Source organism: Akebia trifoliata, chromosome 4 (genome assembly GCF_017979445.1).
Source record: "Akebia trifoliata isolate Shusen 1 chromosome 4, ASM1797944v1, whole genome shotgun sequence".
Taxonomy (NCBI): domain Eukaryota; kingdom Viridiplantae; phylum Streptophyta; class Magnoliopsida; order Ranunculales; family Lardizabalaceae; genus Akebia; species Akebia trifoliata.
In genome coordinates, this window is record NC_141378.1 from 31,323,486 (window position 1) to 31,335,833 (window position 12,348).

At 35.3% G+C, this 12,348-nt stretch overlaps 1 protein-coding gene across 11 annotated transcripts; it reads right to left on the reverse strand.

The window, feature by feature from the left end:
* Nucleotides 1-5,128: 5,128 nt before the first annotated feature.
* On the reverse strand, nt 5,129-10,534 carry LOC147404714 (uncharacterized). Of its 11 annotated transcripts, XM_086440787.1 has the most exons (8): nt 9,923-10,044; nt 9,297-9,412; nt 9,140-9,185; nt 8,997-9,059; nt 8,517-8,608; nt 6,524-6,773; nt 6,100-6,230; nt 5,129-5,539 (listed from the first exon to the last, which is right to left on the reverse strand). In XM_086440787.1, the coding sequence occupies exons 3-6, from the start codon at nt 9,176-9,178 to the stop codon at nt 6,707-6,709; spliced, it is 261 nt and encodes an 86-aa protein (XP_086296913.1). In that variant the 5' UTR covers nt 9,179-9,185; nt 9,297-9,412; nt 9,923-10,044; the 3' UTR covers nt 5,129-5,539; nt 6,100-6,230; nt 6,524-6,706. The 11 variants fall into 11 exon arrangements, with proteins under 11 accessions (XP_086296913.1, XP_086296904.1, XP_086296911.1 ...); XM_086440778.1 differs by having other exon boundaries at nt 6,603-6,773; nt 8,997-9,185; nt 9,923-10,534; XM_086440785.1 differs by lacking the exon at nt 9,297-9,412 and having other exon boundaries at nt 9,923-10,059.
* Nucleotides 10,535-12,348: the final 1,814 nt, after the last annotated feature.

Consider the following 12,348-nt stretch of genomic DNA (forward strand, 5'->3'; position numbering starts at 1 on the left):
CAAATTCAGAAGGGACGACAGACACCTCTATAAACTCAATAAACTAACTCGACTCAACAGGAAAAGAGTAGACTCGATCTAAAGAAAATATGACATTGAAAAATTGGACTCGAGCTAACTCAAATAACTCATGAAAACTCAATACAACTACCCACAATGGGCTTGATTAGGACTGAGGACTGAGACATTGCTTACAACCAACAGGATTGAGGCACTATGATCTTCAAAGAACAACTGGATGATGTTGAGAAATTTTGAGGTCATTTCTGACTGTTGATTTGATATTGACGTTTATTCTAACTAACCGGATTTACAACCCTACCTAGACGATGGACGATTGAGCTTAGATACAATGATAACCCTTAAACCTCTTTGAAGATGAATTTAACCAATTTCAGTGTCACCCCCTTGATAACATTTTAAATGAACCCTGAGATTTTATTGAATTTCGTGCACCAATCCATTAAAAAGTTCATCCATTTAATGATTATTTAGAAGAAAAATAATTTTCACAATTCTAATTATTTTTTGCAATCATTTTCTTTTTAGAAAAACATATTTTGATAATTTTACAAGCTCCATGCAAAAAATAGGTTTTTGCTAAAAAACATATTTCAAAAATTTTCCATGCAAAAATAGATCTTTTGTAAATCATTTTTCCTTTATTTTCTTTTTTTTCGAAAAATAATTTGTTATTTGGAAAGCATTTTCTCTTGGAAAATCTTGTTTTTATGGAAAATATCTTCTAGAAACACTTTTTCTTAGAAAATATTATTTTCTAGAGAATAACACTTTTTCTGGAAAACACTTTTTCTAGAAAACACTTTCCCTTCGTAAACCATTTTTCTTCTTTGAAAATTTGATTTTTATTTCAATTTAAATGGCCCGGTCCATCAGGATTGTTGGATCGAATTGGGCTGGGTCATTTGCAAGAGATGGATTTTTTATTGGGTCGGTGCACCCATTTTAATTTTCGAAAATAAATTTTTGATCCTTGAGGACAATCATACACTTTGATCTCAACATTCATATCACTCACAAACATTCATCCAACAACAGGCATTCATTCAATAAACAACCCGGGAACACCCACGATAAGTTCGAGTCGTGACCTATGGGGAAGGTTTCTAGACTCTAGGCTTACTACATGCAATGCATTTTTATCTGGCCACCCTTGCCCAAGCACACCTATATACCTTTCGATACGTGGTGACTTGGTTTGATATACCGTATAGGTGATAATCTAAAACCTCAATTCACTTCTCTGAAGCCAAAAACAGCCAGTTTGATCTCCAGTTGAGAGGTGGCGCACAATGCTGAGCAAGGGCCCACTTAAATACCTCTCGTCTAGAATAGACGTAGTCTATCCCCCTCGTACAGTAGGGTACAGCGGGGCAAGATCTTGCTTAGGCACCGGTTTTGACCAAGAAGTGCAATTGATATACTTAGACTATCTTTTATACCTACGGGTACGAGTCAAGAGTTGTAGCTTTCATAAATGTTTTGGCATCCCACGAGGGGACCGACCACGCACTAGTACTACGTTGGCAATCGGGACATGTGACTGTGTGGCTTACAATAGGTCAAAGGCTTAGGTCGCTCCAGCCTGGGTGCATCAACATACTTCTCAGAATCACCTGATCAGATGGTATTGATGCCCCCAGTTTGATATACCCTAAGGTACGTGACTGGAGTTGTGGGTTTCATGAATGACGTCGCATCTCCAAAGAGACCGGGCCACGCATTAGTGCCACGTTGGCTAAATGGGACGTGTAAGTGAGTAAAACAGTAAACGTGCATGTGGTGTGTGCAAAACAGGGTGGGGTGTGCCCGGGGTATTTCAGATAAATGACCTATGGCCAAAAACAAACCATTACAACATAGATTCCACATGAATATTAATCGAAGCATTCATAGATCAAAGTAAGCACATCAGAAATATATATCAACTATGATTATGGCAAACCAATCAATGAATATGGCATAGATTAATTGATCAGATCTAATCATTGTAATAGGCACAATTTTTTTTTATTTTTTAATTTATTTTTTTATTTTTATTTTTTTTAAAAAAAGATTTACCTGGCAGACCTATCTAAAGAAAACATCATTTAGTTTATAAAGGTTGTCACTCAATAAACCTAATGGGAAAAACAAGCTTACCTGACTAACACAATAGGATTTCGCATTTTACTAATGGTCATTTCGCCAACGTGGTCGTCTCATCGGTAATCCAATTTCATAGTCTGTATAAATTTGATAGAAGAAGTTTGGATCCAAAAATAAAATGAATAACTTGTTTACTCATTTTTTTTAAAAAAAACTTATGAAATTCCATCCTCTATAAGCCTATGAGGATCATGCTCTTGGATGCCACGTGGTGAGCTTAATTACCCTTAGTAAGAAAGAAATCTTACTAACCTGGTGAGGTTAGTCTTACTATTTGAGAATCACATTTGGTGACTGGAGCACCCTTTTGGTAAGGCAAGTGATTTTTGTGAATAAATTAAACTTCAAGTGGGACCCACGTGAATGATTAATCATTTAAAATACCCCATTGAAACTCTTATTTGACAAATCAGCATAATGAATTGAGGGTAAAAAAAAACTTTATAAAACATGCGTCCCACCACAAAGCTTGTTAAGTGACAAACTTAAAAAAAAAAATTCCTTTTATCATCAAATGCAGCATTAAGTCTGCCAAGTAAGTCCTTTTTTTTTTTTAATTTAAAAAAACCAAATGTTGCTCCCGGCAACGCACAAAACTCCCCACTTTATTATTTTTTAGTAAGTTGCTGCCAGAAACATTCTAATATAGGAAAAAATAAAAATAAAACCTATCGCTGCATATGACCCCCCATATGGGCTGCTTTTCCCATGTCGACATATAGCTTCCTATAAGGAGAAAAGAGAAAACGCTGCATCGATTTCTGAAGAAAATCCAGAAAATATCTGAATATTAACTCATGAACAGACTCCTTTGAGAGCTCAGATCAAACTCTCCAAAAGCAGTCCAACCTTAACGAGTAAAACCTTTATAATACTCAATTAATCTTGATGGAAAAATTGAGAATCTCGAAGACAAACTTTTGAAATCAAATCAATCTCGAGGAACCACTGTTACAATCTAAACTCATCGATCAATCGATATTAGACTGTAAACTCACCAATAAAAACCTCTATTGGATTCTTACTGTAAAACAACAAAAACAATAACAAATCAGAAGCCATGAGAACTCGCCTACGCAAGCTCTCTTGCCTTTCTAAGCTCTCTAATCGAAGACCGCCATGAGACCTGCTTACAAGTCTCATCCCAATGAGAATTCTACAGGGCAAATAACAGACGAAAACAGACCTTAACAGTGGATCCGTTCAGTCACAAACAACCTAATATCACTGATCTCCTACCCAACCTCCTACAAAGGAAACCACGAACTCGTAATGGCGTTAGAAAATTGGAGAAATCCCTACGAATTTCATGTCTAAGATTTCAATATCTTCGATTTTTCACCGACTTGCATACGATAATGGATCGGGAAGGATTTTCAATCTAAGAACAGTTTTTCTTCTCTCTCTTCTACCTCTCCTCGCCATTTAGATCTAATTACTCGTTGATGTTTCCATTAAAATCGCAGACAGAGAAAGAGAGACGTGGTGTTTCTCTTGCTGTCTTCTTTCTTTAACGCTGTGTTTGGATTGAGGAAAGGGGAGGGAAGAAAAACTCATTAAGGGAAGGGAAGGGAAGGGAAGGGAAGGGAAGTTTCTCTTCACCCTGTTTGGATTGAAAGAGAAGAGAAGAGAAAAAATCATGTTTCTCCTGTTTGGTTAGGATTCATAAGAGAAGAGAAGAGAAATTATTATTATCAAATGACTATTATACCCTTCATAATCTAAAAAACAAAATTCTTCTTGTATAGTGATACAAAATATAAACAACCAAACATTCAAGATCAATTTGAGGGGTACCTTTCATTTGAATGTGTATAAATGAGAGTTTCTATTGCCACACCCACTTTTACTAAGAACATCCTAAGCAAAAGTTGGTGTGACAATAGAATCTCTCTAATATAAGGATTTTGTTAATCAAACACACCCTAAATAATTTTCCTTAAAATAGAATAACTCCTTCCATGTTTTTTTTTTTTTTTGATTACGATCTCCTTCCATGCATTTCTAGCCACTCGAAAAATTAATTGATTTGAGGTTAGGATTAAATGTTTTAAGAACGTGTAAAATTTTCCATGTATGACCCATGATTTGGACAGTTTAATATTATAAAAAACACTTTCCTTACTTAGTTTAATAAGATTTTAAGCTTTCGTGAGGGTTGTTTTGCAAAAATGGATTACCACATTGGCAATCCGACACCTCTAAATTTCTTGGAAAAACTCAGATAACATAAAAAAGAAAGAAATTGGATCTTATGGCCACCGAACCTCCACGGTACTCCTAAATTTAAATTTGAAATGAAAAATAATTTTTTTTTTTAAATATTTAATTTATGAAAGCTCATGGAATTTCATCCTCTACATCATCGAAGCACTGGATCATGTTTTTGTTTTATTTTTATGCCACAAGGTAATTCTAAGGACCGCCAACAAAGCGTGTACTTAGCTGGACTGATCACAAGATTGGACCCCGTATCCCACATCTTAACGTGAAAGTGGATAGGAATCATAGATGCTTTTTCACTTGTATCTCGAGGAAAGTATCTATGGTTCCCATACACTTTTACATCCGGGTGTGCACCATAGATCTTTTCTTTGAGATATGAGTGAAAAAGCATCTACGATTTTTATCCACTTTCACGTCAAGATGTTCAACATAAAGTCCAATCTTGAGGTCACTCCAGCACGACTCAGTAAAATTATGAATATCCATGATGCAAACATATACTGAATCAATGGGTAAGAACAATAATCAGTCAAGTAATGCAGTAAGCTCAATGGGACTTACTGATAATTACCATCAAACATGAAGATGTTGGGATCTCAAGAAAGTACCTCAAACTGTCATTATGGAGTCTGGATACGCCTTAACAGCATTATGTTCAACTAATGAGGAACCATGTCTTCTTGCTACACTTCTATTAACACAAGAAACATTTTTCAAGAACACATATAATAAGTATTTTTCAAAAAATAGGTAGACTTGAAAATTAACTTAATAGAAAAAATCCATTAATTTCCATTCAATTCTGATACTTGAGTGAACCAATAACGATGTTTTCACTCACACATAACATTTTAATTTTTAAATACGGAAACTCTTGTATCAAACTAAGTTCTTAACCACCTATTGAACCGAAAATCAATACATCAAAAAGGTCACTTGAGAACCCAAAAAAAAAAAAAAATTTCTGGACATGCAAATGATTTCCTCTTCGATAGAATTGTTGGCTACATTAAAATAGGCTTGCTTCCAGCTCATTTAACTCATCCATGTCTAGTTCATCATCATCATCATCTGGAAGTACTTCGGCATCAATGACTGGAGATTTCAAGGTACTTGGTCCTTCTGTGGCAGAATTGTTCTTGGCCTGAAAAGTTGAATTTAATTAAAATGTGAGCATTAAAAATTTGAACTCATTAAGGCTAAGAGGAAGTTTAATGTAGACGGGTAGAACATGCGAGAGAGCTAGAGGTGACATCTCAACCACCTATAACAAGGAGGTCCAACAATGTCACCCTATCCTCCTCCCTTAATCAAAGTCTTTCATCTATATACATTAATTGAAGAAGACGCCCCTGTACACATGGAAAAGCTTTGACCAATTATATAGCAAGGCCTTAGTTTTTAAGACATAATCATTCACATCATCCTCACTCGCAAACATTCATTGGTTTCTCTCCTTCCAAATCTCCCACCACACAACAAAGTGTATATGTCAAGAGAATCCTCCCATTTCAAGATGCATACACTAACTGAATATATCATCGATAAGAAAAAAAAAAAAAACTGAATATATCACCCAAGATAGATTGAAAATAGAAAAATAAGATTCATGTTGCCAATCACAATATTTGGGATAGAGTATAATAGAAAAATAAGATTCATGTTGCCAATCACAATAAACAATCCAAGAGTGCAGCCAGGTACCTTTGGCTCGTGATATACAAAATGAAGTGAGTCAACCAATAGGTGGTCGAATAGTGTTAAGCACCGGTCCTGGCTAAATGCAATGAGAGGAACCTTGGCTAAATGCAATGTACAAGCCCACTCCCAAGATCCTATACAAATCAAAACCCACAATTCAGCTTGTAATGTAACAATTAGCAATATAAGTACAAGCATATAAATTTGAAGTTCTAGGCATGAACATGGGACACTATTAAAGAATTATTAAAGAAACAATTTTCCAGCATTCCAAGTTTAACAATAAAAATCTAGGTAAGTGCATAGGTCTGCAATATGGACCAAAGGAACGTGCCAACAACTTACTCATAAAGTACTAAATTACAACCTATATGCTCAAATGAGGAAATAACGTCGAGAACATTCATGATATAGGAAGTTTCCTTACCACAATTCAGATCTGAATAATCAACAGCAAAGTGTAGCATAACCTAGGAAAAAATTCAGAAAGGTTGACATGGACTAACTAGTAACAACTGCAATGGCCCCGAATTCAGATAGGAACTCCACCATGATGAGAGAATTACCATTCAGCTCATATTGATCATGATAAACATAAGAATTAACTACATCACAGGTGGCACACGTAAGAGAGCAGTTTCCGCAAAATGAGTTGATGGTGAGATCCAGTTGGTGGCCTGCACATTGTTGTGTTTCAGTTAATGGGTTACTAAACTATTGTATAAGAGTTTGTTCATCTGCCATGTTTAAATCCTTGTAACCAATTTTATGAAAGGTTAAAGGTGTTCTGGGGTTGTCATGGGTCAGATCAATCAACATTGGGTTTAGATATGGATGGGGTATTTGGTCCATTGGATTCGATTAGATATCGAAATGGGTCCATATCACTATGTGAAAAAAGCCCATATGTGAAGGAATTACCCTAGATTTCAGTAGTGATGCTATTCTTGACTGCATCCTAGAGTACAAGGAAGAAGAAGTACACCACTATTGTCATCCAGCTCCAATTCCAATGTAGCCTCACACAAACATGCAAACGTTAGTATTATAGTACTACACTTTATCAAGTATGACACTTTGTACAAGGTATAGACAATGCGATAACATTTTAATCCATGCTCGTAGAGTGAAGAAAGAACAGAACTAGAATTTTAAATTTAGTGGCAGAAATGTTTAAATGGATTTATCTATGAAATTTCTACAAAAGAAATGTTTGAAGATTGGACGAAATCCAATCCTTGTTTTGTTATAAATGAACCATTCACATTTTCGATTCCTCAAAGGCTGAATCCGCTAAAATGATTGTGCCATTTCTCTGCCTTCACCTTGAGAATCGATGTATCAACAGTGTACCTAATGGCATCAGCTGCAGCCCGTGATCGGAGATAACTCTATTTTTTTCCTTCATAGCCAGGAAAAATGAGCTCTAATAGTTTTCAGCTGAATCTTTCCACTTCGTATCACATGTCATGCCTGCTCAAGGAGTGTCCTGTAATAAACTGCATGTAAAGGACCAGACAAGCTACCTACCAGCATCATTTCAACTCCTACACACCACTAACGCCTAAAACCACGTTTTAAAACAATGCTTGTAATGGGTGTTGCCAACAATATAAGGTTAATGCCTAAAAACTAATAAGGGGTATTCAAAGGAAAGGAGGAATATTCAAAGTCAGACGCTCGCTTGGACTAACTTAATAATCACAGAGTCTTGCAATCACCCATCTTCCAGGGATTAACGCTGAAAAAACAATACGAAGGTTATAATTAAATTACCCAATAGTACAAAAGTCATAGGCCATTCAATGGTGTAAAAGGGAAACCAGACATGGCTGAATCAACTGGGCTTACTGTCACTAGGAAAATTCCTCTTCATCTTATTATAATTGCTCACTTTTCCTGATGGGTCCCAACCAGGAGGCTTTATGTTTGGCCAATCACCCTAACATCCTAGCTTGATGTACAGACTCTTCTTTATTTCAAAGATAGCATAAACAGAGAGTAGAAGCATAAGGTGAGAGCAGGTAAAAAAGGGTGGTGACACAGATACTACCTAGAATATAACAAAGCCTTCCAAGGGTCTGGATAAATAATTATTAATGGTGCAGACTCTACATGACAAATAGATATAGGACTTACATATCAGTATGACATGGTAGTCCCCGTTAAGCCAAAGGGACCATGTGAATGCCACATGGTGCTTGTTTATGCCATTCATTGGTTGCCTAGTGTCGATCTTATGGATACTTGTAAAAGAAAAATATTGTAAAAAAATGATTGTATTCCCAGGTTTACAAGATGCCAAGAGAGTTGTAATATTAAAGGAGCACTCAAGGTATATAGGTATGTTTGGGATAAGAAGAAAACATGATGATCATAGATAAGGTAAATGTGCTGCAATTTTCATACCCACCCCTCACCTTTCCACCATTGAACACAGTTGCTCGTGCATAACTTTAGTCTCAGTTAAACCATCTTTTATTGGCAAGCAGCCTAACCAGGCAGGAACAACCTGCCAACACAGAGTAACAATTAAAAGGCCAACAAATATTGCCAATGTTTAAACAGGTGGCCTAAGAACATCCTATTTTGGGGGACTATTAAGTAAGAACTAATGTAACAATATATTAAAAGAAATAGTTTTGGTAAGGGAAGAAAAAAATTGAATGTAAGGCAATGTCATATGCCATTACATTATCTAAATGTAGTGCATTAGGATGCCTAGTCACAACATTATCTGTTTATGATGACTACAATGATGAGAACGGATATTAAAAACGAGCAGTACATACAAATATTAAAGTTAAAACCATCTTAGATACTAGGTTGCTAAATTAATGAAGGACTTTAAATAACATGCAGAAAAAAGGATTCTATAGTGTTTTTATTAAAGAACTTACCCACATAGGTGTTGTATACGATGAAAGTTCGTCGAAGAAAGGCAAGAAAGAGGCCTTGAATGTCTTGATCAAAGTTCCCAAGCAATCACCAATCTGGATGCAGAAAAGAACAATAAAGCAAGAAATCCAAAAAAGTGACTTAGCCTTATAGCTGTTGCAATCTTGCAAGCTTCATTGTCCATTTCAAACCTATAAAAGTTATAATAAAAAATTTGAGAAAAAAAACAGAGTTGTAAAACTCTGGAATATCTTGAGTTAGGTTTAAAATGACTTTCAGATACATTAAAAGGAAGAAATTACTTGGTAACTATGATCCAGATTCAAAAATCATTTAATGGACTCAAAAGGCATGGCTTGGTAACTATGATCCAAATTCATCATTCTCTTTAGTAATCTTCTTTGAACTGTTTTGTCATCTAATAAAATTAGATAATATTTGCAGATTAGCTCAAATAAAATCCAAAAACCAAAATTTTCCAATCAAATAAAACTCAAAAACCTTCCATCTAAACTACTTGTGATAGCAACACATTCCTAACCAAGGTGGAAAATTTCAAATCGCAGAGTTATCTGACAGAACTCTCCTCTTATAAATTTCTCCAAACCAAGCAAAACCTAAATTCGGCAAAACTAGACTACATAAAACTCATAAAAATTCTCAATTTATAGCGACAATCAAACTAAGTAAAACTAGCTTCTAATTAGAAAGAACAATAACCATTTAAATTCTCGAAGCAAAATTCAAGCCAAAAGAAAACTCAAACAAAATCCAAATTCGGATTGTCTCATGAGTTTCTCAATAGATGTCTTCACCTTCGACATAATGCACATGATTTCCAATTCTCTGAACTAATAATTAACCTCTAATTCACAATAACTGTAAAATCGAAGAACTTCAAACAATTCTATTATTATAAGAAACAAACCTTTTCGCCTCTTTCGATATACTTCACGGCAAAAAGCTCTTTGGTCTGCTTATCTCGCATCAACCTCACCACACCAAAATTTACCTCTTGACGACCTTGAGATCGAAGATGATGACTTCCCACTGTTATTAAAAAAAACAGAGTGTGTGAAGATTTTTGAAAACAGAAGAAGAAGAGAAAGGTGTGTGGGGTTGAAGAAGAGAGAGGTGTGACGTTGAAGAGGGTTTCTTGAAGAAAACCAGAAGAATGAGAGAGAGAGAGAGAGAGGTCGTCTCCTACTCGAGTTCGAGCTCGACTCTTCGTTCTGTACACCTCTAGGTTTCTGAGTTTTATTACTTGGGGTGTAAAGAGTAATAAAAGGCCTGTCAATATAAATAAATTTTGGAAATTTAAAAAAAAATGAGGGCAAATTTGGAATAAAAAAGGTGTTCTCTTCCCTTCCCTCCTCGTCACTCCGATTTTGGGGGGAACAAAATTCGGCACTTTTTCCCTTCTCTTCCCTCCGTTTTTCTTCTCTTCCCTCCTTACTTAACAATCCAAACAGGAGAAAGGAAGAGAAAATAGCATATTTTCTCTTCCCTTCCCTCCCGTTCCCTCAATCCAAACACAGCGTAAAGGGAGAAGATGATAAAAATAAGAAAAATTAGTTTCATCTAATGGCACACCACACATTGAGTTGAAACATTAAGGGTTTCATAGTTAAAAACCATTTTTACTAGGGACACACCTATTATAAAAATTGATTCATAGCTCACATGCCTTGCTATCGTTAACAGCACCCTGAAATTCCCTTTTTTCTTTTTTTTTCTTGCTTTCGCACATAAAAATAAAATAAAATAAAAGATAAATTTTTTTTAAAAAAGAATAAAACTAACAATAATAATACTATCAAAGGACTGTGACATACCCCCCAAAAAAAAAAATAAAGAATAAAAATTCTATCAAAAGACAGATCGACACCTAAAAACAAAACTAAAAATAAAATAAAATAAAGAAAAACATTATCGAAAGACAAATTGACATACATCTAAAAAAAAACATAATCCAACGACCATCACCTTGAAATCTTGAACTATTTATGGTCATTCCGAATAACCCTTGATGGAACCAAAAAACAAAATATTCAAAATCCCACAAATAAACAATACTTGAGCTAAAAAGAATGATAAAAACAAAAAAGAATAAAATAAAAAATAAAAAATCAATAGACAAACAAATGCTAAAAATAAAAACTAGGTCATCCTGGCAATGCTCCCATACTTGGGGGCTTTTCAAGTCTGATCCTCAATGTCCCCAGTGGAGTCGCCACTGAAAGCGCCCTCGATCCACGGGGTGCGCGGATCCGCTTTTGACCCTTGAGGTTTGGGAGTCGCCACCTAGTTATTACGGTCTAGGAACCGATCAATGACTCTAAACGGATAAAAACTAATCTAAAACAAAAAAAAATTGAATTCGGGGATCAAGTTACGGGGTTGGAAGGTGTTAGGCACCAACCCCGCCCGGCCAAAGCCGATCTCTACTAAATTCCTAAGTAAATTACATTGCTAAAACCTAGATAAGAAAATAAATAAAAATAAAAGGTTTACCTTTCCGATGGCAAGGACTTGGTTCCCTCAGATCTGACAAAAAGAACTCCTTGTACCGTGCTCCCTTGCTTCGTTCTGTTTTCCGGATTTGACTTCGGATCTCCGAGGCAAGGTATCTCCTTGTTTTTGAATCTGAAATCTTCAAGTTCGTTGCGGATTTGGGGATGTTTTAAGAAGGCTTTTGGGTGTTTTCTAGACTAAAATTGAAGGATGGATGTTAGTTAAGGAGTTGGGGCTCCAAAACTAGGGTTTATGGGGGGCTAGGGGAGCTTTTAGACCTACTTTTCTTAGGGTTTATTATTTTATACGAAAATAGGGTGTGAGCACCTCTATTTATAGATGTTTTTAGAGGTTGATTTGGATAGAGTTAGTATTTAATTAGAAATCTTTTAATTAGAGTTGTGTTTTAGTTTGACTTGTTTTAGGTAGAATTGTGTTTTAATTAGAATTGTTTTAGGTAGAATTGTGTTTTAATTCAAATTGTTTTAGGTAGAATTGTTTTTAAGTTAGAACTCTATTAGATAGAGTTATTATTTAATTAGAATTCTATTATGACTTTTGGTCTTATTTGATTGACTTTTATTGTTTTGACTTCAGTCTTCATTGATTGACTTTTAATATCTTGACTTTAGTCTTGCTTAATTGACTTTAATTTTGACTTCAGTCTCACTTGATTGACTTTAATACCTTAACCTTAGTTTTGCTTGATTTACTTTGATTTTTGGAGAACCCCTCCTCTAAAATATTTTTAATTCTTTGGACCCCCAAATGGAGGGATCCTTAAAGAAATATCCCACGAACCCTCAACAATTTTGCCTGAGAGTCCGATTAATCGATTTT